The sequence below is a fragment of the Symsagittifera roscoffensis genome, chromosome 6, assembly GCF_963678635.1.
Source record: "Symsagittifera roscoffensis chromosome 6, txSymRosc1.1, whole genome shotgun sequence".
Lineage (NCBI taxonomy): Eukaryota > Metazoa > Xenacoelomorpha > Acoela > Convolutidae > Symsagittifera > Symsagittifera roscoffensis.
In genome coordinates this window covers 37,897,412-37,925,215 of record NC_087067.1, presented here as the reverse complement: position 1 = coordinate 37,925,215, position 27,804 = coordinate 37,897,412, and the positions used below count along the sequence as shown (strand labels likewise).

Here is a 27,804-nt window from a genome sequence, read left to right as displayed (position 1 = left end):
GGTTTCATTTCTTGAGGGGGTCTTCGGCCCCCCTAAATCCGCAACTGCCCTCACAAACATTTTATAAAAGTATTAAAAGAAAACAAATGGCGGTAGAAAAAGTTGACATAATTTTACTGCAGATTGAAGGCAAATGTGAACGAGTCTTTAGCTAAAGTTTGGATCTGATTCATCGTTAAAGAGCAATCGGATGCCACTTGGAGAAACTCGTCTGTGAGTGAACACTTGAAGAGACCTCTGTCGTCACAGCAGATGGCTACTGGGTGCCCAATTTGGAAAAGTTCGTCAAAATGGAGATCACGACAAGATGTGAAGCGCCTTTCCTGGAAACAAAGAACAATTCATCAGGCAGAGACCTGAGTTTTATAGAAGAAAGGAATATATTTCTCCATATTTTATAATATAAATCACCTTCAAGAGGCGGATAACAGTAGGAGTCATTCCAAGCCCGTAAAAAAGGTTTCGAGCGAGCTCCTCAAAAAATTCGCCTTTAATACATAAAATTGATGTGATCATATCAGAATAAGATTTAGTTGGCGTTAAAATTTTTCGAAAATTGGCAAACTTTATGAAGTACTAACACTGGTGAAAAAATTAGATGTCGGACATATCTCTACTGGTAACTTTGCATCTATCACTTTCAGAGACAGATCTGGTCTGGAAAATAGATAAGTCCCATGGGCTATTCTGTCCACTACTCCACCTTGCAGCAGTGCCTCAGCCAGAGAAAAACTGTTTTTATCTAAGCATAATTTTTTATCTAAGACAATTGTTGTAATAGAACGGTTTACTGCTTGCTCAATCGAAGTGTCTAATCAAATTGCAGCAAACTATCAATTATAACTTAAGCGTGAAGAAGAGACCCGAATCCAGCTCCGCGACTTCAAAACCCGCGCCTCCTATCTTTTTTAAACCAAATTTTGCATCCGCGCCGCAGTTTAAAATCGCATCTTACAGTATTTTCTTAGGTCACGCCGTGATTCAAAGTCTTTACTAAACACGCGCCGAGGCCGTGCCGTCATCTCTAGGTCGTACCGTGGCTCAAGAATCTTTTTAAAGTCATATCGCTTCAATTTTTTCTTAAGTCGCACAGGGACACGAAGTATTAAAGTCGCGCCGCGGCTCAAAGTCATTTCCTAAGTCACGCCTGCCAAAGTCTTACCAGGGAAGGGACTCAAAGTCTTATATCAAGTCGCGCCGCAGCTCAAAGTATTTTCTTAAATCGCGCCGTTGTCTATTAAGATGCGCCGCAGCTCAAAGTCTTTTTATAAGTCACGCCTGCCAAAGTCTTACCAGGGAAGGGACTCAAAGTCTTATATCAAGTCGCGCCGCAGCTCAAAGTATTTTCTTAAATCGCGCCGTTGTCTATTAAGATGCGCCGCAGCTCAAAGTATTTTCTTAAATCGCGCCGTTGTCTATTAAGATGCGCCGCGGCTCAAAGTCATTTCCTAAGTCACGCCTGCCAAAGTCTTACCAGGGAAGGGACTCAAAGTCTTATATCAAGTCGCGCCGCAGCTCAAAGTATTTTCTTAAATCGCGCCGTTGTCTATTAAGATGCGCCGCAGCTCAAAGTCTTTTTATAAGTCGCGACGCCATCGTTTTTAAAATCGCGTCGTCGTCGCGACACCATCGTCTAAAATCGCGCCGTCGTCTATTAAGATGCGCCACAGCTCTAATTCTTTTCATAATCGCGACGCCAAAGTCTTTCAGGAAATCGCACCGCGCCTCGAAGTTTCTTCATAAGACGCGCTGCCAAACCCCAACAAAACATAGCATGACAAACTAGCAGTTAGAAGTTGAGACGAAAGCTGCTAAGTCGAAAAAAGTTGAAAATGCCACAAAACCCAAATCTACCAAAACTTTGGCACCCACCCCAAAAAAAAAGACTAACACGTATCAGATATTTGTTTTGCTCATCCAACGATGCAAACTGACTTCATAATGCCGATTAGGAATAAACCGAAAGAAAAACACTTTTATGCAGAGTACACAAGAAAACAAGAAAAACGAAAAATATATATACCGAACCGTAATTGGTAAATATGAACCAATATAAACACAGAGGCGAAGCTGAGCTTCGCATCACTTGCAATAAAAAAAAACAAGGAGCATCAAAAAATAATGTGTCTGAGTCTGACACAAAGTGAACAAATTAGATGAATTCTGTTAAAAAAATCGTAAGCTTGGAAAAACAAGAAAAATTTTAAGGCAATTGTTTAAAAAAAAAACAATTTATACTTCATGAAAAGAATCTGTCAACACAAACTCCATTCATGTCTTTCTCATAACTAAAAAATGGACGTTTTTTTTAATCTCCAATTATTGAAAAAATTGATACCCAACAGTTCTGAATATACTCAAAAACTTCGCTTTTTGAAATAAAACACCCCGCAAGTTATTCGAAAAAATTTGGTACCGAATTTTAAAAAATAATATTGACAATTTTTTTGTTTAACTTTTCTATTTTTATTACAGAGGGCTTGACAAGTGTTTTTCAAAAATTTATTGTTAGACTTCAACCGTTACAGTAAACAACTAAAACTAATACAACAAAAACATTAAGAAAATAAGCCGACAGAGTTAAAGCCGACCAACCTCAGTTCCGAAGAGTCTTTTTATAAGTCGCGAAGCCATCGTCTTTACGATCGCATCGTCGTCGCGACACCATTGTCTAAAATCGCGCCGTCGTCTATTAAGATGCGCCGCAGCTCTTAGTCTTTTTAAAAGTCGCGACGCTTAAGTCTTTCACCAAATCGCACCGCGCCTCGAAGTCTCTTCATAAGACGCGCTGCCAAAGCATTATCTGAAGTCGCGCCGAAACCCCAACAAAACATAGCTTGACAAACTAGCAGTCAGAAGTTGAGACGAAAGCTGCTAAATCGGAAAAAAGTTAATAATGCCACGAAACCCTAACTCAAACTAAAACTAAAACAACTAAAACAAAACTTTGGCACCCACCCCCAAAAAAAGACTAACACGTATAAAACATTTGTTTTGCTCATCCAACGATGCAAATTGACTTCATAATGCCGATTAGATATAAACCGAAAAAAAACCACTTTTATGCTGAGTACACAAAAAAACAAGAAAAACGAAAAAGTATATATACCAAACCTTAATTGGTAAATTTGAACCAATATAAACACAGAGGCGACGCTGAGCTTCGCATCACTTGCAATAAAAAAATTAGGAACATCAAAAGATAATGTGTCTGACACAAAGTGAACAAATTAGATGAATTCTGTCAAAGAAATCGTAAGCTTGAAAAAACAAAAAAACTTCAATGCAATTGTTTAAAAAAAAACAATTTATACAAACTCCATTCATGTCTTTCTCATAACCAATAAATGGACACTTTTTTGATATCCAATTATTGAAAAAATTGATATCCAACAAATCTGAATATACTCAAAAACTTTGCTTCTTGAAATAAAACATCCCGCAAGTAATTCGACAAAATTTGGTACCGAACTTCAACAAAAAATATTTACGGAGGGCTTAACAGGTATTTTTCGAAAATTTATTGTTGGTCTTCAATCGTTACAGTAAACAACTAAAACTAATACAACAAAAACATTAGGAAAATAAGCTGATACAGTTAAAGCCGACCGACCTCAGTGCCGAAAAATTAAATTTCAACTCTTTACGTAAACGGCACATATTTTGCCAATATATTACCCACGCAATTAATTAGCAATACAGCGGTACACTAACCATGTATGTCGCGGATGTGAAATACACTGAGTACCATTTGACCATTCTGTGAACAAAATTGTTAGCGTGAAAAAAAGTCTAGTAACCGATAGCAATACCCTTGATACCGCTCAAAATTTGTCTGTTGGTGGAGGGAAAAGCAAATTTGAGGAAACGATTCAGTGATTTTGCTGAACAAATTGTTTACAGAATCAGTTGTTCCCAATTGATAGTGAGTGCTAATCGCAGCACAATCATTGCATTAATCGACGAAGCAAAAAATTGAAACGTTTTTAGTTTTCGAAAAATAATAAAACTGATACACCTCGAAAATCTTGTAACTCAATTCCGTCCATTAAAGGGGCTTTAGAAATTGATTCAGGAATTTAGAAGACAGCTAAACCTTCAAAAAGAGTCCGTGCTACGGTAACTTACCCGACAAAAATAAGCAGACGGACATAAGCCCGAAAAAGCGGAAATTAAATAAAAAACAGGGCCCACCTAGATTTGAACCATAAGCCACTGCCCTCTCAAACAAGTGTGTAAGCTCTACGCCAGCTGTGCTGGATGGACATTTTATTTTGCATTTATTATCAAGCAAGATGAAAAATCTGCGAAATCTTGTGAACGAGGAAATCTTGTGAACGAGGAAAAATCTAGCACCCAGATGCAACAAACTTGCTTATCACAATCATCATAATTAGTTACCCAAAATAAAGCATTAAAATTCTGCTGGCATTCTGAGAAAAAAATGGTCTTCGAAATTCATGAACAGTATCCTTGGACCAACCTTTAGATTCGTCAATTTCACAAATATGAGCCGACACTTTCAACCCAGTTGATTTAGCACCTCTCAAAACGTGAACAATTGTTGAAATATTCAAATCTTCAACTGGAGGCCCACTGAGATCGACTCCCACGATGTAACCTGACGAATCGGCAGCCGCCATTTTGAGAACTTTTTCACTGGCTTGTGCCGAGTGCCGCGTATTGACTGAAAGCAGGAGGCGACATTTGATGGCGTACTTCTGTTCGGATTGCATTAGAGTTTCCACCACAGTTGAAACAAATTTTTCAGCAGATAAACCTATGTAGCAAACGAACTATCAGTTATTGTTCTTTTAGCAGCTATTATACTACCAATAAAACAAACGAGTTGCTGTGCAAGTAGCATAGCATATTCCGACCATCGTAATTTCGAAAAGAAGTTTCAGAAAAGAATCATGTTCAGATTTCATTTTTTAAATTTGCTTTACTGCTTTTGCATAAGTTACTATGATAAATCTTTTCGGATCAAAATACAAAACAAAAGGTCTTTACTATGATATATCACGCGAGGCTATGTTCATTCATTCTACCTGATTTTGCGTGGGAAAAAATTCTAAGTCATAGTTCCTTCTCACTCTCACTTCCTTTGTAAAACATATATAACACAAAAATGATTAAACACAGTTGTGCAGGGGCGGATCTAGGATTTTCTCGGGGGGGGGGGGGGACTAAAAATACAATAAATTTTAGAGTCTGCTGGCCAAAAATGATTTTCTTAAAAAGTACCAAAGGGGGGACCCTACGGGTCGGCAGGGGGTCGAATCCCTGAGGGGGGCGTCCCCCCCCCCTAAATCCGCTACTGCAGTTGTGCCAATAACTTAATGGTAGAAAAGAAGGAAGCAAAAAATCGAAGCAATTAGAGTTAAGAGAAGACAAGCACAATCAAAAAATCAAGTTGTGAGCGAATTTCATATTTTTTCTCCAAAAATCGAACACAAAGTTTTTATTTATACATGTGAGCTATTAACCTCGTTTGAATTTTCACAACGAGCAAAACGTCCAATCAATAATTCTATTTTCGTATTTTGCGTAGAAATCTTCTTAACACCCAGGATTTAGGAGAGGGGCAGACGCACCCCCCTCAGGAATTCGAACCCCTGCCGACCCAATGGGTCCCCCTTTGTTCTATATTAAAAAATCCATTTTTGGCCACGGACCCTAAAATTTTTCTAAAGGCTCCTTAAGATTTTCCTAAGAGCACCCTAAAACGTAAATACAATTATGATACCTTTATAATCTTCCCGTTTTCCAAAAAAAAGAAGAGTTTTGCATTTCGTTCATCAGCAACCAATTTTTATTGAAAACTTTAAGCGAACGGACAAAAACAACGCTATATCCTTCAGTTGTTTTACAAAAAAGATGTGTCAAAGAATGCATTAAGAATCAAATTTCCACGAAACTAGCTGTTATTAAAAACAAATGGAATTTTGAACCCACCATAAGCACTTCATTCTTGCTAGGTCTGGGAGCGATTAACACAGATAGAAAAGTAACTATTTTGGTAGATCTGGGATCCAAAAACTTTGCTATACTTATGGAAAAACCACGGACAAAAAAGTACCAATCACACGTTATCATTTTTAAATCCAACATATATTCAGCAAACCATCACTCGAAGCGATCGACTCTCACTCTGATTTGAATACTGGTCAAAACTGACTGCACAAAACAAAAATTGCTCCTCAACATCTGTTGAAGACTGCAAAGCGAGTTCTTACCGGCCTTGCTGAAGCAAACTAAGTGATGCCTTGTAAAATTTTCACTACATAAGCTAGATTAAGGATCCCGATTTCACTACATAGCAAGGATCCCGAAAAGTCTTGACGACATAAGACCGCACGTGTTTTTTTCCGATTCAAAATTACTTTAACCTGAGCTCAACTGGAGGCCGAGGATCAAGTATGTGAAACAAATTTCCCGCATTTTTGTAAATTTCATGCCAATATTTTTTGAAACATCAATAAATTGGAGTTCAAAAGCTCGAAAATAGTATTAATAAAACAGTTTTCTTACATTATCATACCATCTTCGAATACATAGCGCAAGTGATAATACGTAACAGCTCTGAGTAAATCTTGAAATGGGAAAGAACTATGGTGTGGGTATGTTTTTTTTTCCAGAAGCATTGTGGCTACCGCAAAGTAGGCTCATAGGGGGTCAGGTCAAATGAGGCAACGAAAATTTTGTCTGGTTTTTCACTCTACTAAAGAATTGTTGAGATAAAAAGTTCGAAATTTTAGGGTCAAGAAAGGGGGTAGTTGTTAAGTAGATTAAGTTAGTCAAATTTTTGACCAATCAGAACGCAGCAAAATTCTAACTAAAAATGGAACGCTCTAGTGCTAATTTTTTTAAATCTTTTATTTATAGTGATGGCAATTCTTTGGTAGATTCCATAGGGGTGGCGATTGTTGAGTAGAACCGATTTTTAAAATTCTATCATAGTGTGCTAAATAACCTATTCTGAACGCTTATTGGAAGAGTTCGCGTTGCTGCCATGATAAATGCGATAACCTACGGTACATTCATTCACTCTAATTTCCCTAAATTTGTGATAAATCAGAGAAGCATATATTCGAAACACGTTTTTCACGGACCACAATATAAAAAAAATGGTTTTCGAGAGGATAAATCACAGCAATATCTAAGCTGATAAGAAAAATGTATCATCTAAGCTAAATAAATTATGAATGATATAAATATAAGCTAACTTGCATGGTTTACTTGACTTGTGCTTTGATACCATCAATAACACCAGCTCATTCTACTTACTTGGAAGCTCTTTTGGAGTGGTTCTGAGTTCGAGGTACTTGACATTCTCTTCCGAGTAGCTTCGAACGATATCTTCAATTGCCGATTTCAAAGCCAGCTCGTCACTCAATATGTCTTGCATTGGAGCGAACGCGTCGAATATTCTGAAATAACAAACAAACAAAAAAATCATTTTAGTCGATAGTTTATTAATAAAGGAAAAAATTGTGTCAAACGTCAGATTATTAGTATAAATTATAAATTTTTCGCCGCTCAAAAATTGCGATGTGGGGGGAAAACGTTGGAGCGCTATAAGATCAACGCCGTGCATCTATACTAAAACTGACGTATGAAGTAAATTATGCATTTAGTATTTGATTAGAGAACTCAATTTTCTTCGACAAATCAACAACTTACTGTTTTAATGTTGGCGTGAACTTCTTGAAGTCATTGTCAAACCATAGACGTAGCTTGTCTTTCTGAGATTCAGTTTTTGCAAACTTTGATAACGTCTCATAAGAAACTGATCCACTAATGTGCGCATGCAGCTCCTAAATTGTTAAGTATTGTATCATTCTAAGACGATTTATCCACAAGGAAAAGCACCAACATACGAGCTGTCCAGCTCTTTGTGCAAAACAGCTGTTGTACCACTGACTAAAAATTCTATGCAATTTTTCGGTTATTTTTAGGGCTGGGTAATATTGCCTCACCCTCAAGAAACAACCACGGATGATGCTGGGTCTCGAACATCTGACCTCACGGTTGAGAGGCGGATACTTAGCTACTTGAGAAGCGATAGAGAGGCGGAGCGCTCTGTGAGAAATGAAAGCTAGCGTTTTTTCTTCGCTCTTTTTTGTTCGCGTCATTTTCGTAGATTGGAATGGAACTGTTGTCTAAAGTGGGTCTAAATCAAAATAAAGCCCTTTTTATTTGTAATTTGGATTTCCGAAAATTAAAATTTACAAGTTGTGATTCTAAAAAGATATTTCAAAAAAGTTTGCTCGAGAAAAACGGTCTGAACTTTTCGCTTTCCAGGCGAAATTTCAACTGATTTTGAGACTGATTGCATTTATTTTCTGGAAGAATTCCTAGTATAATTCAGCAATTTATATCTGTTTAGAGCCTGCTTTAAGCCCACTACTGCTACCCATGAAAAGGATAGAAAATTTGAAAACTTGAAAAAGATAGAAAATTGAAAACAAATTGATAACCTATGAACATGGCCAACTGACAGTTGGAAAAAAGTAGTTAAAGCAAGGAACTGAAAAAAAAAACATAGATAGCCTTAAAGCTCTTCGAATTTGTGGAACAATTTATGATGGACACTTTTTTGTTAAAATTAGGCAAGACTTTTCTTTCGCTGGGAAATCTGATAATTAGAAGTCGATCAAGTTTTTCGTGACCTTTCCACTTTTGTTGTTCGATAGTGGTTTGCCTTCCGTTTAACCATGGAAACGCATTGAATTTTAACAATGGAAATGAAAAATCAAAATCGAGTGTGGACAAATTTTAAGACTTTTTCCTGAAAAAAAAGACAAAAAAAATCAGCAGGACTTATATAAGAGTACTCACTACGTTCATCACTCTTTATAACCTGACCTATCAAAACAACAAGAAAAATTTCAAAAAAAAACAAACTTTTTTGAAAAAGACATTTTTTTGATGAATTTTTCATCTTCTTCTTTCAATTTCTTTGCAAAGGAAACTTGGATAGGAATAGCCACCGATTATTCTTTTTATCATATGCCTCTTGTAGCATTACTTTGAGATTTAAAAAAGAAAATGAGGAATTCCAAAGTCCTTTTTAATCTCTTCTTTTTCTGTAAAGCCATTTCCTTTGAAAATAATGAACACTCTGAAATATTTCGCGCACAGATTGATAAACGCTAAATTATGCATGTTGAATTTAATCATTTTTTGCTCAGCTTAAAAGGAATAATTTGTCTTGTGAAGTTAATAAGCTCATTGTTTTTCATTTTCCTACTTTTGCTTATATTCAAAATGGGAGCTCAAAACAGGGCATAAATAATGGGGATGAGATTAGAATTACGGCGTGCAGCCAAGGGGGGATTTAGAGTGACTTAATCCCCCCTAAGACCACAGTAATTCCCTCATTATTCCCCCACCCGCCCGTCGTACGCAACGCTCTATTCCCCCTCTCTCCTGTACACGTTACCCTCCGTATTCCATATCCGCTTGTGGTCCGCTAGAACCGTGGCTTAGTATGCCGATTGATTACGGGACTGAGGTGCACTTCGGAGAACGGGATAGAAGCATAAAATACACACAATGATACGTAGAACACAAAACTTTGTTCAGCGGCAACGATAAAGAATGCAAACATTTTTCAGTAGCTAAAATTGACAAACTACTGTTTTTAAATTAGGATTTATTCATATTATTGAATTTAATTCTCATTTCCATCGATTTCAATTAAGATTGCTGCTAACTTCTCATTTGTTAAAAAATTTAATTTCAGATGAAGACGTGTTAAATCATTTGGAGAGACTGAAGAAAAGATTCTGCCGTGAGAACGGTGTGACAGTTGCATGCTTCGCTGTCTTCAGCCACAAATCCCCTTCCGCTGTCTGAGTAAGACGCACACATTTCCTCTATGACGGAGTTAAGCCATCTTAGTAGATCTAAGCCGCACACTGCTCCAATTTTTACCCCTTTAGTAAGTCTTTCCATTTCAACAACAAAAATTTATTCGTATGATAGCGAAATAGGTTCGATCAAAACAACGGCGAAAACACAAAAAGAATCTCTTTTACTCAATCTGAAAAAATATCTGTTTGAAGTACTTTCAACATTCACCACTCATCGATACATAAAGTGTACAGTATCAGTAACATTAATCCTACTAAAACCTTGGTAGTTCTTTTCACACCCTGCTTCATAAAAACCTTCTGTCATCGAAGCGTTTTAAAAGTTAAACTAATCAGACCAATTTTGCACACTTTTAGTGAATTATTACCTAGCTCTAAGAGTTTTTCAATTACTTTAATTATTGGAAAAGACATCAATTCAATTCATAAAGCAAAACTTCATTTTTGCCTCCATATTTTGTCTAAACGAAGAACTTAGGTACAAATTTATTGAATCATGCTTAATCCGAAATCAGCGTTTCTGGGAAAGAGAGACTAAAAAATGGCCCTGTTGGTAGCGCTAACCTCCCCCAAATGCTATAAAACAGTGGTGGTGGGCTAACACAACTTAAACCCTCTTTTCTCCGTCTAATAAGTTGGTTGGCAGAGAAAGCAACTTATTGTTTAGCTCCATTAGCCAAACTTACTTAAAAGGATTTACTGCACAATTGCGACTTGGATATTTGGATTGCTCGACATTTGCTAAACCATTTATCGAGACTCTGACTATGTTTTCTCGTATTAGGAGTGAGACTTAGCTTGGTTTAATCCTCTAATCGGCTTATATATTTTGAACAGGCAAAGCAACCTACTAGCATTTACTCAATTAGAGAGAGGGCTCTATTTGCACAATTACATAGCTGGCGGACTTATCTCTGCTATTTCAAAGTATAGCAAATTATTTCAAAAATACTTCCAACAAATCGAGCAGATAGCGTTATCTACATAACTACACCTAAAGTACTCTTCTTTTTCATCAAAGACGGGCTAATTATTGTCCTTGCAAGACGAAAAACAGTCGACCAGTTATATCACATCCAGAAAATAGTCAAGTTGGCATTGAAATTCAAGGAATTTACATCAAGTTGTCTCACCAAAAAAAAAAATGAAAGATATCACTTTTCTTTCAACCTCTTCGATTTACATTCATTTTCAATTCAAAATATCAGCAGATCAGTGAAAAAAATAGTCAAAAAAACTTGGCCATGCCCAATCGTTTCAAGTTCCAGGGACCCGAGGGTTCCATAATCATGGAATTCGACGACAACTGCACTGTATTCCAAGTTCGGACACTTCTGTCTCAGACAATTGACCGCAAAGTGCTCGGACTGGTCGCCGCTGCCGACAAGCTGTCGGGAGGATCTGCTGGAACTAACCAATCACAGCACTCGGTTATCCGACTGTTGGACAGTCAAAGAATGAAGGAAGTTGATAGAAAAGTGGTGATGATGCTCGAGTGTGAAAAATTAGCGATGATGACGTCAGAGGGCGTGAACAAGAAAGAGCCGAGTGAAGGACAGGAAGCGAAGAGTGGTGAAATGGAAACAAGCTCCACATCAAATGGTAAGTTGTTTTGTTATATAGAATCTAAATTGAGCTTAATACTTTTCTGTATCGCACCTAGTAGAATCACACAGGGGAGGATCGAGGATTATAGCGGGGACAAAAAATGTTTTTTTTAACCTTTTAAGACAATTTATCCACGACGAAGAACATACGAGCCATTCAGCAATTTACGGATAACCGCTGTTGTTTTCCTGAATAATTAAAATCTTCTATGTTAATTTTTGTCGCTTCAACTGAAAACCTTGGCGGTCAGATTTGGAGTACATTGCGACACAAGGTCGATTACACCATCGTCAAAACATTTTTAGCGATAGCAAGCATGCCGAAACAGTTTTCTTTTATCGTAAATTTTCAGATAAAACTTCCAATTCCACAGATCATGACTCCAAAGAAACATCAAGTACGGGAAACGAACCTCAAAACACATCGCCCAAAACAAACTCACACCAATCTAAGTCTCCAGAGGAAAAGAGGGAGCCACAAGCAACATTAACACAGCAACCTTTCCCATCTCCATTCCTGGAAGCAGCAAGTGCAGGAATGGCACCCCTTCCGTTCAACTTCAACCCGTTCTTATTGGTTCCAGCAGTGCTGAAGTACTGTATCCACTTTGAGATAGACAAATTCAATATCAATGCCGAGATATTCTCACATGCAACTATGGGGTGTAATGCTGCCACGATGGAAAAGGTAAATAAAATATAGCATTTTGCGCACCATGTTAAGGAAATCGGAAATCAAACCACAAATTAATCAAATTTGAGGGTGGAAAATTTCAAAAATTTTGGGATGAAAAAAAGAAGACATGAATACGTGTCTTCATTTCGTTCATTGAAAACAAAAAACTAATAAGAGAGAATACAAAGAATACAATAAAGAATAGGAACCAAAAATTATGAACGAAGGAAGTTGAAGTTTTTTTATTTAAAATACACTAATTTAATCCAAAAGTTAAAGATGTCAAAACATGTTGACACAGAGGCGAAGCTGAGCTTCGCACCAGTTGCGATATAAATATGAATGACTATGAAAATCAAACGGAAAAAAAATCAAAAAACCGTTTTTGTCATTAGAAATTGCAACAAATGAGCAAAATATCCGGAACAAGTTTGTCTACACCAACAGAAACTGTACAACGAGCTTTGGGAATGCTAAAAAGAAGCCAAGTTTTAAAAAAGTCCTTTCTGCGGAACAAAGCAGACAAAATTGACAATGTAAATTAGCCAAAAAGTTTTATTTGCCAGAAAAACAGGTCTCAACTGACGTCAAACTCAAAGGTTTTGTCCTCTCAAGCATAGGGTTAAAGCAACTTGGAATAAAGCTGAACGATCGAGCTACTGGAACTAGGCAGACAAAAAAAACAGACGGACGATAGTCCGAAAAAGCACATAAACTCTAGCTTGCAAAAAGGGCCCTGCCGGATTCGAACGCAAAACTTTGCCATCTCAAGCAGTCGTTTAACCTCTACACTAGATGGCTGATTGAATTGGAGTTTATAATTACCAAGCGGTAATAAAGCAGAAAAAAACCTGAGCAGAAACCCTTCATGCCGAAAACAAATTCCAAAAATTCTAAACTTATAAAAGATGTTAATCCCTTTTCCACTCAGAGCACACACACGCGCACTAAAATTTTTTCGGACGTAACGACGCAATAAGAGTCCAATAATTCGATATGAATTAAACCGAAACTTATTAAGCCGATAAAAAAGACGAAAAAATGTTAAAAAAGTGAAATTTTAATAAATCGAGCTTATAAAATTACAACCGATGTGAAAAGCTAATTTCGATTAGGCCGCATTTTCTACATGCTAAAAATACTCGCAATGAAAATTGTTCACAGCTAAAATAAACGAATCTTAGATATGGCAACTAAGCCGACAAAACAAGCAGACAAACTAAAGGCCGCATTTTTTGCGAAAGGAACATTTCCAGGTTGAAAAAAATTTTCCTGGTCAGATTCGAACCCATTACCTTAACCGTTGCAGGCGTATTCTTTACCTCCAGGCTAAAAGTCGGACACGGATGGAAGTTTGAGTTCATCATGAACCAAGATACAACTGATTTTGTTCACCTACTTGTTTACCCGAGAAAAGTCTACAATTCGATTTGATAACGCTTGCTAATCGCAAGCATAATAAACATACCCCAGTATTAATTCAACATATAATGAGGCTTGGAAGAACAGGAGACGATATTGGTAACATTCAGTGAACCTGTCCGCCATATTTGATCACTTTGTGTAAAAAAAATAATCACAAAATTAGGGGAAAAATTTAAAGAATAAATTTCAAAAAAACTTTCCTTCAGGTTTTACTGTTGCCAACTGGAGAGTACATGGACGGGAGTGGGAAGTTCCTCCCTATTGTGAGACACTTCATGCAGTGTGAGGAAGGCAGGGCGAAAATCTACAGCAGAGTGAAGACGGAGTTGAAAAGAGTGGCACATAATGCGGCAGCAGCTACAGCTAGTAGTGGCAACAATGGTGGCCAGGGGAGGGGACTTCAAGGCCATACCTTACCTCATCATAGCCATACATCACAAGAGACACCATCAAACCAACTTCAGGTAAAAATATATTATGAAGATGGAGATCTAGACTAATAACCAACAAAAACGGGTCCAAGTGTGAGGTTAATCGCATGCTTCTTCCAAAAAAAAAACAGATTTCTACTATTGGTGGAACATCGTTTAGTAACATAAAAAAGGAAACTTATGGACAATTTTGATGTTTTTCAGAATGGCGCAACAACCTCATCAGAAATTCAATCATTCCCTGGTGCAAACAAACAAATAAACAACAACAACATGATGCAACACAACCTCAACAGCTTAAACGACTTGTTTCCCAACAGCAGAAACACTCAAAATGTATTCGGAGCTCTGAATTCACTTCATCTCTTAGGCTCCATGCAACGCGATTCTATAGACACGAACCCAACTCAAAATTTAACCCCGACTCCCGCGAGTGTTTTAAGCGTTACCTCTCTTGCAAACGCTACAACAGCAGGAGTAGCTTCTAATCAGCCTCAAATATCACCTAACAGTAGTAGTTTAAGTGGCAAAGCGAGTTCCTATTTTTCAACATCAAGCGAAGTTGCAAAAGCAATGCAGCAACAATCGAGCGCTATAGATTCAACATCATCTGGACAGAACATGAAACGTATGCGAAGACGAACAACAATTAGCAGGTCTGCAAAACAAGTAATGTTCGAATGGTATCTCTCAAACGGAAGGTATCTAACAGCCGATGGTCGGAGCCTCTTATCTAGTCATCTCGGACTCACAGAAGAGAATGTCCGAGTATTCTTCAAAAATCTGCGAAGACTTGAGAAAAAGTGCGAAGACACAGGAGTATCCCTGTACGATGCTCTAAATCGATCGGATAGTGAGCATTCTTCGTTTTCGGATGATTTGAATCTGCTTACACAACAGTCTTTTACAGAAGAGGACGAGGACTCGAGTCCAACTATGATAAAACTAGAGACAATCGAATGAATAATTTTCTGTTTGGTTGTTATTGTCATACACTCTGGATACTTTGTTTCTTTTAAACCCATTTCGATTTGCTATAAAAAATTTTTCACTATGGTGTATTCAAATAAAAAAAATGACTCCGATAAAAAACTTTATATTAAAAAAAACTCGCTTTAACAAGCTTACTCATTTAATAAACATACAGGAAGCATAATAGAAGAAAGATAGTGGGTGCCTGTGCAAGTAGCGCAGAAAGTTCCGACCGCGATAAAAAACAACAACAAATTTTGGACCAAAAATCTTAAATTTTACACCTGAAAAATTTCACACCATTGTTTTTTTCGACCCAGAAAACCTTTCCGAAGTTTCAAAACAGGGGCCAAATCATGACTGCAAGATATTTGATGTGATAGATCACTCGACCCGATCTGGCAATTATTAGTGGTACTTGATTTTGCGTGGAAAAAAAGAAAAAACTAAAACACAGCCAAATACAAAATCATCTACCCTTTCAGTGTTCGGGATAATAAAAGTGACCGGTTGCTGCTCAAGTAGCACAAAATAGTTTGATCACCAGCACAGATGATCAAAAATTAAATTTGGAAAGTTAATTTCTATTACAAAATTCCTGCTGTTTTTTGTTGCTAGCAAAAGTCAATTTGAATTAGGTAAAAACTGCAACAATGAGAAAAAAATTAGCTAAAAAACTTAAAAACCCAGTAGGATAAGCGAACAGCAAGTGAAGATCAAGTTTTCGGACGTAACGACGCAATAAGAGTCCAATAATTCGATATGAATTAAACCGAAACTTATTAAGCCGATAAAAAAGACGAAAAAATGTTAAAAAAGTGAAATTTTAATAAATCGAGCTTATAAAATTACAACCGATGTGAAAAGCTAATTTCGATTAGGCCGCATTTTCTACATGCTAAAAATATTCGCAATGAAAATTGTTCACAGCTAAAATAAACGAATCTTAGATATGGCAACTAAGCCGACAAAACAAGCAGACAAACTAAAGGCCGCATTTTTTGCGAAAGGAACATTTCCAGGTTGAAAAAAATTTTCCTGGTCAGATTCGAACCCATTACCTTAACCGTTGCAGGCGTATTCTTTACCTCCAGGCTAAAAGTCGGACACGGATGGAAGTTTGAGTTCATCGTGAACCAAGATACAACTGATTTTGTTCACCTACTTGTTTACCCGAGAAAAGTCTACAATTCGATTTGATAACGCTTGCTAATCGCAAGCATAATAAACATACCCCAGTATTAATTCAACATATAATGAGGCTTGGAAGAACAGGAGACGATATTGGTAACATTCAGTGAACCTGTCCGCCATATTTGATCACTTTGTGTAAAAAAAATAATCACAAAATTAGGGAAAAAATTTAAAGAATAAATTTCAAAAAAACTTTCCTTCAGGTTTTACTGTTGCCAACTGGAGAGTACATGGACGGGAGTGGGAAGTTCCTCCCTATTGTGAGACACTTCATGCAGTGTGAGGAAGGCAGGGCGAAAATCTACAGCAGAGTGAAGACGGAGTTGAAAAGAGTGGCACATAATGCGGCAGCAGCTACAGCTAGTAGTGGCAACAATGGTGGCCAGGGGAGGGGACTTCAAGGCCATACCTTACCTCATCATAGCCATACATCACAAGAGACACCATCAAACCAACTTCAGGTAAAAATATATTATGAAGATGGAGATCTAGACTAATAACCAACAAAAACGGGTCCAAGTGTGAGGTTAATCGCATGCTTCTTCCAAAAAAAAAACAGATTTCTACTATTGGTGGAACATCGTTTAGTAACATAAAAAAGGAAACTTATGGACAATTTTGATGTTTTTCAGAATGGCGCAACAACCTCATCAGAAATTCAATCATTCCCTGGTGCAAACAAACAAATAAACAACAACAACATGATGCAACACAACCTCAACAGCTTAAACGACTTGTTTCCCAACAGCAGAAACACTCAAAATGTATTCGGAGCTCTGAATTCACTTCATCTCTTAGGCTCCATGCAACGCGATTCTATAGACACGAACCCAACTCAAAATTTAACCCCGACTCCCGCGAGTGTTTTAAGCGTTACCTCTCTTGCAAACGCTACAACAGCAGGAGTAGCTTCTAATCAGCCTCAAATATCACCTAACAGTAGTAGTTTAAGTGGCAAAGCGAGTTCCTATTTTTCAACATCAAGCGAAGTTGCAAAAGCAATGCAGCAACAATCGAGCGCTATAGATTCAACATCATCTGGACAGAACATGAAACGTATGCGAAGACGAACAACAATTAGCAGGTCTGCAAAACAAGTAATGTTCGAATGGTATCTCTCAAACGGAAGGTATCTAACAGCCGATGGTCGGAGCCTCTTATCTAGTCATCTCGGACTCACAGAAGAGAATGTCCGAGTATTCTTCAAAAATCTGCGAAGACTTGAGAAAAAGTGCGAAGATACAGGAGTATCCCTGTACGATGCTCTAAATCGATCGGATAGTGAGCATTCTTCGTTTTCGGATGATTTGAATCTGCTTACACAACAGTCTTTTACAGAAGAGGACGAGGACTCGAGTCCAACTATGATAAAACTAGAGACAATCGAATGAATAATTTTCTGTTTGGTTGTTATTGTCATACACTCTGGATACTTTGTTTCTTTTAAACCCATTTCGATTTGCTATAAAAAATTTTTCACTATGGTGTATTCAAATAAAAAAATGACTCCGATAAAAAACTTTATATTAAAAAAAACTCGCTTTAACAAGCTTACTCATTTAATAAACATACAGAAGCATAATAGAAGAAAGATAGTGGGTGCCTGTGCAAGTAGCGCAGAAAGTTCCGACCGCGATAAAAAACAACAACAAATTTTGGACCAAAAATCTTAAATTTTACACCTGAAAAATTTCACACCATTGTTTTTTTCGACCCAGAAAACCTTTCCGAAGTTTCAAAACAGGGGCCAAATCATGACTGCAAGATATTTGATGTGATAGATCACTCGACCCGATCTGGCAATTATTAGTGGTACTTGATTTTGCGTGGAAAAAAAGAAAAAACTAAAACACAGCCAAATACAAAATCATCTACCCTTTCAGTGTTCGGGATAATAAAAGTGACCGGTTGCTGCTCAAGTAGCACAAAATAGTTTGATCACCAGCACAGATGATCAAAAATTAAATTTGGAAAGTTAATTTCTATTACAAAATTCCTGCTGTTTTTTGTTGCTAGCAAAAGTCAATTTGAATTAGGTAAAAACTGCAACAATGAGAAAAAAATTAGCTAAAAAACTTAAAAACCCAGTAGGATAAGCGAACAGCAAGTGAAGATCAAGTTGGCACTAATTTTGGTTAATCAACTTAGCAAACGGAAAGTTGTAGGCTAACTTTTTGACACTGAGAAAACGTTTTAGATTTTTTGAATCCAAATCATGGCTAAGACAAACCGCACTATTGAGAAGCATCCCGAGGAATCAGTTTTTAAGTAGCCAAAAGACAACTTGGAAAAATTTTAATGAACTCCAGATGACTGACTTTTTTTAAACATAAGTATTAACAAAAAATGCATCAGCTTAAAGAATTTTAAAAATCAAATTTCAACACGACAAAAGTTTCGCAAACACTAGCCAGAACACGACAAAAAGCAGCTCGACAAAGCGCATTAAGAAAAATTAGAAATAAGCCTCGAACTACTAAAAACTTAAAAATTCGGCTACCTGTCGGGTTCGATCCTGTGATCTAGATGATGAGTCAAACGCACTAACCACTCAGCCACAGACGCTTAAATTATCACAAACAGCAGCCGCAAATAAAGCAATGAACAGATGATTTGAAAAATCCAAAGCTACAGATCGAGAATATAGCAAAAGTTCCAAATAAATGGAGCAATTTTTATGAACAATTTTATTTGCTAGTTAGGCTAGAAAAAAAGAAGCTCGCCAGTGTAAAAAATGCATCAACTTTAAGGTCTTTGAAGTTCAAAATATTTCTATGATTGTCTTGTTTTCATAAAACTAAACCAGCTTAGAGAAAAATAGGGCAGTATGTAAATTCTTTTATTGTAATTCAGAAAATTGAGGTTCCTTTCAGAAACCAAACGATTCACGTATACTTGGCGTCCTTTCCAATTTTAGGAATGCGTCGTTTGCTTTCATTTCAGCAGAATAATTTAATTTAATTAGAAAAATCAAGTTAAAAACGCGATAAACAAATTTGAGTGAACAATTTTAAAGAAATTTTTTCTGAAGAATGGAACAAAAACAAAACTACCTAAATAAATGCCTTCTTTTGATCCTTAATTATAAACATCAGTTTATTTGAATTCCTCATTACCATTGTTCGATCATTAGGTGCATTGAAACAGGGCACTAGCTTCTTTTATTGTTAAACTTTGAAAAATAGCTAACAAATGCTGAAAAATGGCTAACAAATTTGCTAAACTGTGCAGACACTTTTTTTTGATTTTTTTCATCAATTTTTTGGGAATATTAATTCATTCGTAGCGTATAATACAGCTATTTAACTGTTGTAGAGGTTGTTTTTTTATAATGTACTTAAAGTACTTATAATGTACTTATACCTAAGTACTTATAATGTAGGTTGGGTTTTTCGCACAGGCTTTTCACTCGTCTGAATCTGAATGTTTGAAACTCTGACTAATTTACAGGCTTGTTGCTCTTATAATGAAAAAATTGCAAAATTATAACAATTAAAACTCTCTGCGCTACTTGCACAACAAGCGGCTACACTAAATTGAAAATTTGGACAAGGATAGCCGGTTACTGTACAAATAGCACAGAATGTTCCGACCCTAGTCTTTAGGCAAATAAAAACATAATTTAGGCATATAAGACAGTCAGAATAGTGTAGGCAAATTGGACAAAAATATTTGTGGAAAAATGACTAGAAAATAAAAAAAAGTAATAATTTTCTTTTCAAAATTTTTTTGCAGAAAATTTCTGAATTTTTAGACGTTTTTGGTTCCAAAAATGAAGCTAAAAACTCCAAAAACTAGTTTTTCTTGCTTAAAATTAAGTTTTCAGGCCTTTAATTAGGCATAATTCAGCTGTTCTAAGCCTGCTCGCTTGCTTTATTCGCTCGAATTAAGATGAAAAATCTGAAAAATTTTCCAATCACGACTGAAAGGGCTTTAATATGATATATCACTCAAACCAATCCGATGACTTTTTGTGGTGCCTTATTTTGCGTGGAAAAAAAAACTAAAACACACCCTATACAAAGTTCCTCTCCATTTTCAATGGTTGGGACAACAAAGGTCACTGATTAAATTTCAATTGATGATGATTGGCATTCGTGTAAATTTTTTCGCTAATGAGCGACAATAGCGATCTTTCAAAATTTAGAAATATTTAAAAACAAAATTATTGTTGCGACAACGTCACGAACTGACTGAGAGGAACTATGGGTAATGTTCTTGCCCAATTTCGAATTCCCCAATTACAATTCGTAGGGGGTAGTGTAACGTTCAAAAACATGACTGAACAACAGCGAGCTAGTCTATATATTTTAACTTGAACTGGTTATGTTAACTTGATCCGAAAAAAAAGATATAACAGCAAACAGTAGTCCTGAAAATCCAGTGCTTTGGTTAAAGAAAATTTCCGACCAAAAAACTCCATCAAATAGATAGTTTTCTTTTTAAAAACTTCGGCCTATAAATATCAAAGGAGGAGTCTTCGGCCTATACAAAGCGGAGCTCAAACAAAGAAAATGCTACATTTTCTATATAGCATCGGACCTTTTATTCTCTTTCAGCCTCGGACATTTTATTCAATGGGGTAGAGAGATGTCATCCGCTTTTACGCAGTCGGTCCCTCATTACCGAAGCGGGATTCGAGCTTATGCCCTTTGTGTTAAAGGACGAGCATAGGTCTGTGTACCTTCCCTCAAAAGCATGAAGCCATGGCAATTTTAAGATACATGCTTTGGGAGTGGAAAAAATTTCAATTGGAAGAAGTTATTTATTGATTTTGCATGCATTGCATGTCGCCTCCATTCTAGCGAGTAATTTGCTTTAACTGACTAGAATTGACAATCTAATCCACCCGATGTATTCTTAACGCTAGCTAACAGAAGCACAACCACACAGGACGCTTCAATTTCCCCAAAACTAAAGCTTTCTCTTATCATCAAGACTTAAATTGCACAGACTCACACTTGACTTTCCTGAAGACTTACAGCTTTTGGTAGTAGCTTGATCTTGTCGTAGGTCACTCTCTGGTTTTCATCCAGTTCCATAAGTTCTGAAGTTGAGTTGAAAGCAGGAATAAAAAATAAAAAGGATGCCACAGAACATAGTTTGAAAATCAATTACTAAGCAGGTAGCACCGAATACCCCAATGTCTGATTACTATTTCAATCAAATTAGTTAAACAGAGGCAAAGCGTACCGTCGCATCACTTGCGAAACAAAATTATATGCAAAATTCTAAAAATTAAAAAAAAAAATGATCAAAAACCATCCGTCAAATTTTATTTCAACAGGGAGTAACTATTTGTTCAGAACTTTAATAATTAGACAAATCAAATTATTGATTCACAGATTGGAAAAGATTTTGCAATTCTTTTGAAAAAATTTTCGGCTAAAATATCAACAAATCTTACATTTTGTATGCAAACCATTAACTTAAACCATTAGAAAGCTTGGACCTATTATATATATAAAAAACATTAATTGCCACTCAGATAACAAATAGATACAAATGATAAGACAAAAATGAAGTTTCCTTCATAAAATCATTCCAAAAATAAAAAAAAATATCATCAATAATTCAAAAATTTTTAGAATCATTCAATGCTTGCGTATAACAAGGAGCTAACTAAAAATACAAAAATGCTAAAACCTCAAAAAAACTTGAATCAAAAAGTTTCAAACAATTAGCAAAAAGTTTGCAGAAAATCTACTGAAAGCCTAAAACTCAAGAAAACTATAAAGAGAAGCCAATTATATTATTTTCACATACATCAACCCAAACACATCATATATAAGAATTAAAATTACAACGTACAGACTTAAACATGAAAGGGAACGCCGGTTAATAAAAAAAATGAAAATGTTAATGATTTTTAAAAAATTTCGACAACAGACAACCCCCTCTTGGATATCATGCGACAAATGCCTGATTTTGGTAGAAATAAAGATCAAAAACGAAAAAACAATAATTTTTTAAACAACCATTCGATAAGGTATCACCTTGAATAGAATTACAATGAAATTGCACAAAGCTTATTCTGAAGCTAAGTTGCTAAAAACTAAGTATAGAAAACACTTCATGGTAAAAAATCAGCAACCCAAAAAAAACCACATTCTAAATCGAACTGTATAAGATAATCTGTGAAAAATATTCCTGCAATGCTCAATATTGAATTGAAAACATTTGATAGAAAAAATTAAAAGCAGAAGCAAAGCACAGTTTCGCACCACTTGCGATAGAAAAATGAACGAATCTCACTGCTTGAAGATGAACAAAAACAATCCTTACAAAATCGTTACAAAAAAGAATATGAAATAAGCAAAAATATCAGAATTATTGGAATAAAATAATCGTACCTTTAAAAATTTTACAATATGAGGCAAAGTATCGTGCTTCGTGCAATAAAATTCATACATAGCAGGACAAACTAACCGACAAAAATAGAGATGAAAGCCGTAGTAAAAAATTGATAAAATTCTTAGAAGCCGTAGAAAAAATTGAAAAAAATGCTTGCTAAAAATTCTTTAATTTGTCCCGATTTTGTCTTGAATAAGCATTCCTGTCATAAAAATATGCTAAAGAAAAAAAGGTTGGTAGGTAAATAAGCATCAAAACAAAAATCATTAAGCGGAATCAAAGCCGACAGTTCTTGAGCAGACACACGTTGCGCCGAAAAAAAGTTTCAAGTCCCCCATCAGAACAACTAGATGAAAATTGTTTGCTCCTCAACCCTCCCGAAAAAACCTCTAAACCTACACATTAAAAACCGAAACCTTTCAAGCCGAACAAAGAATAAAAAAAAATATTGATAAACTGATATCAGAGTTGCAACCAACAAACAAATCGCTTAGAGCGGGCTTTTAAATTGCAGACATGCTGAAAAATTGTCTGTTTTTAATCTTTCTGTTCGTTGACGAATGTAAAGACGACCGGAATTTCAGTTAACTATGAACAAAGTTTTTAAGGGGAAAAAGCCTAATACCCGATTGCTTTACTCTTGCTTATCGCAAGAGTAAAAAAATTATTGAAACCGACAAGTAAGCCGACAAAAAAAATGAACTCTATACAGCCGACAAAACGTAACTATATTTCTTAGAAATGTTTTTGAAAATTCAGCTTTAGACATATTTGCATTTGCAAACACATTTAGATGTTAGCATGCCTTGACTAAAATTACTTATTCAATATCTTTTGTTCAATCTATCTTATTACAAATATTTGCCTTCATATCCAAAATCTGACACTTGTTTTTCTCACAGCACAGAAAACATTTAAGAAAAACTGAAGCATATAATTAAAGACATAAAAATAAATATACTTCTTGGTAAGATTTGAAATTTCAGCTATAGACACAAATTCATTTGGAAACACATTTAGATGTAAGAATACCTTGACTAAAATTGGAGATTACGAACATCAGTGATCCTGTGACGAAAACTCGTAATAAGGAAAAGTCTAGTACCCGGTTAAAAATGCCGGCAAAAAAAACTAATTTACTTCGTGCAAATTGTATTAAAATTTCAGCCATAGACACATTTGGAATCTCTTCTTTCATCTTGTTACTATTGAAAAAAATACCAACTTTACTCAATTAGTATGCAAACCCAATACTAGTTTTCTCACAGCACAGAGAGTATTGATGTAAAACTGAAGCAGATAACAAAAGACGACAGCCTAAAACTCAGGAAAACTATAAAGAGAAGCCAATTATATTATTTCCAAATACATCAACCCAAACACATCATATACACAAGTTTATACACAAGGATAAGAATTAAAATTACAACTTACAGACTTAAATATGAAAGGGAACGCCGGTTTATAAAAAAAAAATGTTAATGATTTTAAAAAAATTTCGACAACAGACAACCCCCTCTTGGATATCATGCGACAAATGCCTGAATTTTGGTAGAAATAAAGATCAAAAATGAAAAAAACAATAATTTTTTAAACAACCATTCGATAAGGTATCACCTTGAATAGAATTACAATGAAATTGCAAAAAGCTTATTCTGAAGCTAAGTTGCTAAAAACTAAGTATAAAAAACACTTCATGGTAAAAAAAAATCAGACACCATACATCCAAAAAAAACCACATTCTAATTCGAACTGTATAAGATAATCTGTGAAAACTATTCATGCAATGCTCAATATCGAATTGAAAACATTTGTTAGAAAAAATAAATTAAACGTAGAAGCGAAGCACAGTTTCCCACTACTTGCGATAGAAAAATGAACGAATCTCACTGCTTGAAGATGAACAAAAAACAATCCTTACAAAATCGTTACAAAAAAAATGAAATACGCAAAAATATCAGAATTATTGGAATAAAATAATCGCACCTTTAAAAATTTTACAATATGAGGCAAAGTATCGTGCTTCGGGCAATAAAATCCATACATAGCATGACAAACTAACCGACAAAAATAGAGATGAAAGCCGTAGTAAAAAAATTGAAAAAATTCTTAGAAGCCGTAGAAAAAATTGAAAAAAATGCTTGCTAAAATTTCTTTAATTTGTCCTGATTTTGACTTGAATAAGAATTCCTGTCATAAAAATATGCTTAAGAAAAAAAGATTGGTAGGTAAATAAACATCAAAACAAAAATCATTAAGCGGAATCAAAGCCGACAGTTCTTGAGCAGACACACGTTGCGCCGAAAAAAAGTTTCAAGTCCCCCATCAGAACAACTAGATAAAAATTGTTTGCTCCTCAACCCACCCGAAAAAGCCTCTAAACCTACACATTAAAAACCGAAACCTTTCAAGCCGAACAAAGAATAAAAAAATAAAATATTGATAAACTGATATCAGAGTTGCAACGGACATAAACGAGCGGGCTTTTAAATTGCAGACATGCTGAAAAATTGTCTGTTTTTAATCTTTCTGTTCGTTGACGAATGTAAAGACGACCGGAATTTCAGTTAACTATGAACAAAGTTTTTAAGGGGAAAAAGCCTAATACCCGATTGCTTTACTCTTGCTTATCGCAAGAGTAAAAAAATTATTGAAACCGACAAGTAAGCCGACAAAAAAAATGAACTCTATACAGCCGACAAAACGTAACTATATTTCTTAGAAATATTTTTGAAAATTCAGCTATAGACATATTTGCATTTGCAAACACATTTAGATGTTAGCATGCCTTGACTAAAATTACTTAAACAATATCTTTTGTTCAATCTATCTTATTACAAATATTTGCCTTCATATCCAAAATCTGACACTTGTTTTTCTCACAGCACAGAAAACATTAAAGAAAAACTGAAGCATATAATTAAAGACATAAAAAAAAATACACTTCTTGGAAAGATTTGAAATTTCAGCTATAGACACAAATTCATTTGGAAACACATTTAGATGTAAGAATACCTTGACTAAAATTGGAGATTACAAACATCAGTGATCCTGTGACGAAAGCTCGTAATAAGGAAAAGTCTAGTACCCGGTTAAAAATGCCGGCAAAAAAAACTAATTTACTTCGTGAAAATTGTATTAAAGTTTCAGCCACAGACACATTTGGAATCTCTTCTTTCATCTTGTTACTATTAAGAGAAAATACCTACTTTACGCAATTAGTATGCAAACCGAATAGTAGTTTTCTCACAGCACATAGAGTATTTATGAACAACTGAAGCAGATAACAAAAGACGACAGAGAATTGGAAAGCCAATGAAATCACTGAAGGCCAAAAATGAAGACATTTCTGAAAATATTTTTCACCATATTTTGCTTTAAAGCACAATGAGTTTCAAGAATCATCAATAAAAATTCATTTGATTTGAGAAAACGGTAGAAATAAGTAGGTGAATTTGTTGTTCCCCTCACACTTCTGAAAATAACTCCAACTCTGAAACTGAAGTTCTCTTACTTTTTCCGCCACTCGGCCTTTTGTTTTTGGAGAGCATACTTTTATGTCATCTTAGGAAATGCAATCGAAATTGACTTTGAAAAAAAATTAAAATTCAGGCCGCAAAAAAGAAAAAACTGAGCGTGAACAAATTTTCAAGACTTTTCCTGAAAGGAAAGAAAAAAACCACACGACTAACACAAGAGTCTTCTCTTTGCTTATTGACAATTATAAACAAGTAATTAATAATGCTCGTCAACTGCCTATCTGAGTTAAAATTTTGAACTGAACAATGGCCTCGGGAATTAATCCGAATCTCAACACTCCACTCCAATTGTTAAATTTCCTTTAAATCAGACTAGCCTGTAGAGCACCTCCGGTGCTTTGAATTTTCGACAATTCAAAAAACAGCATATATTGGAAACAATATCTGCGTTATTTGGGTGTACTCTGATAGCACCCGAATGCAGGGTTGCTAATTTCAAATTTTGTAAGTTTTTGTTAAATCAAATTTTGATATCAATTTTGTGAAGTTTTTTTAAATCTAAATTCTTTAAAAATGACATAAAAAAACGTCACATCTCGGAACCTAAAAGCAATTGGGCAGTCGCATTTGGAAAAAAGATTTGCAACTCCTGAGAGTTCTCTCACAGTACCCAACTACAGGGTTAGGAAATCAAATTTAGAAAAAATTAAGTTTACGTTTTCTGAGAAAATTTTGAAAAAAATCACAAAAAAACGTCATATCTCGAAAACTAAAAGAATTTGAACAGTCATATTTAGAGGCATCATTCGCAACCTGGAACTCCTCAGAGTAACGTCACAGTACTTAACTACCAGGTTGGGAAAATCAAATCTTTTGAATTTTTTAAATTTGAGTTTTTGAAAACTTTTGTAAATAAACGATATAGCTTAAACGTGAAAAAAGACTTCCGTTAAACATGCAAAAATTATATGTAGAAAAAGCTCTAATGTGTCGAGACAGTGAAGCACGTATTTAAATATAAAATAGATAGATATTATAGAAAGATCGGTTTTTAATTTAAGTTCTCTAAAAATTTTCGAAAAAATTACAAAAACCGTCGTATCTCGTAAGCTTAAAGAATTTGGGTAACAGAGATAGGAGGCCAAGTTCGCAACTCCTGAGGAATCCCTGGCAGCATCCCATTATTGGATTGCTTATTTTAAACTCGGTGAATAAACACTGAATAAAAACTGGAAAATAAAAAAAAAAATTAACCATTGCAATACACGATATAGCTTGAACGTGAAAAAATACTTTCACTGAACATGCAAAAATAATACGTTGAAAAAGCTTAAACTTGGCAAGATAGTGAAGCCCGCATTTAAATATATAATATTTAGATTGATGATATACCATCAGAAATAAAATTGCACGATCATCAAATTTCAGAAATAAAAATCCGCGACCATCGAATCTTTTCCCCTTTTGGTTTTCATAATGCTTATTTCGGCACATTTGTCTGTCTAACATATGCTTTTTAAAAAGTCTCGCGAACAATAGCTCAAACTGATAAATCCAAGGAGAGGCCGAGAAAATTAAAATTTTGTCATAAACACGAAGCTTCTACTCGTTCGTTTATGATTTCATTGGGAAAACAGTTACCAATTAAAAAACAACTGAATAAACTATCATCATGCCGCACTCGACTCTTTTGAGGGTTTCTATACCCATTACTTACTACATAATGGTTCGTCGTGGTCCACCGTAAAATGGTCGAATCAATCCTATTTAAATCAGCAGTGGATA

The 27,804-nt window shown here is 35.5% G+C and overlaps 3 protein-coding genes across 3 annotated transcripts; 2 read left to right on the top strand and 1 right to left on the bottom strand.

Annotated features, from left to right (window-relative positions):
• Position 1: 1 nt before the first annotated feature.
• Positions 2 to 21,229, bottom strand: LOC134848416 (adenosine deaminase-like protein). Its single transcript, XM_063865856.1, has 6 exons — positions 21,169 to 21,229; positions 7,687 to 7,820; positions 7,291 to 7,433; positions 4,484 to 4,780; positions 582 to 742; positions 2 to 323 (listed from the first exon to the last, which is right to left on the bottom strand). Exons 1-6 carry the CDS (start codon positions 21,226 to 21,228, stop codon positions 114 to 116), a joined length of 1,005 nt encoding a protein of 334 aa, XP_063721926.1. The 5' UTR covers position 21,229; the 3' UTR covers positions 2 to 113.
• LOC134848023 (uncharacterized) lies at positions 9,744 to 14,983 on the top strand. The gene is made up of 5 exons (XM_063865353.1): positions 9,744 to 9,949; positions 10,719 to 11,483; positions 11,842 to 12,176; positions 13,796 to 14,053; positions 14,225 to 14,983. Exons 2-5 carry the CDS (start codon positions 11,126 to 11,128, stop codon positions 14,981 to 14,983), a joined length of 1,710 nt encoding a protein of 569 aa, XP_063721423.1. The 5' UTR covers positions 9,744 to 9,949; positions 10,719 to 11,125.
• On the top strand, positions 16,379 to 17,682 carry LOC134848262 (uncharacterized). Its single transcript, XM_063865648.1, has 2 exons — positions 16,379 to 16,647; positions 16,819 to 17,682. Exons 1-2 carry the CDS (start codon positions 16,417 to 16,419, stop codon positions 17,575 to 17,577), a joined length of 990 nt encoding a protein of 329 aa, XP_063721718.1. The 5' UTR covers positions 16,379 to 16,416; the 3' UTR covers positions 17,578 to 17,682.
• Positions 21,230 to 27,804: the final 6,575 nt, after the last annotated feature.

Coding starts and splice junctions, on each gene's coding strand:
- LOC134848416 (XM_063865856.1), bottom strand. CDS start 21,228: ATGGAACTGGATGAAAACCAGAGAGTGACCTACGACAAGATCAAGCTA. Junction 7,821..21,168: donor TCAAGCTACTACCAAAAGCT/GTAAGTCTTCAG, acceptor TTAACAATTTAG/GAGCTGCATGCGCACATTAG. Junction 4,781..7,290: donor CACTCCAAAAGAGCTTCCAA/GTAAGTAGAATG, acceptor TTTGCTACATAG/GTTTATCTGCTGAAAAATTT.
- LOC134848262 (XM_063865648.1), top strand. CDS start 16,417: ATGGACGGGAGTGGGAAGTTCCTCCCTATTGTGAGACACTTCATGCAG. Junction 16,648..16,818: donor CACCATCAAACCAACTTCAG/GTAAAAATATAT, acceptor GATGTTTTTCAG/AATGGCGCAACAACCTCATC.
- LOC134848023 (XM_063865353.1), top strand. CDS start 11,126: ATGCCCAATCGTTTCAAGTTCCAGGGACCCGAGGGTTCCATAATCATG. Junction 12,177..13,795: donor ATGCTGCCACGATGGAAAAG/GTAAATAAAATA, acceptor ACTTTCCTTCAG/GTTTTACTGTTGCCAACTGG. Junction 14,054..14,224: donor CACCATCAAACCAACTTCAG/GTAAAAATATAT, acceptor GATGTTTTTCAG/AATGGCGCAACAACCTCATC.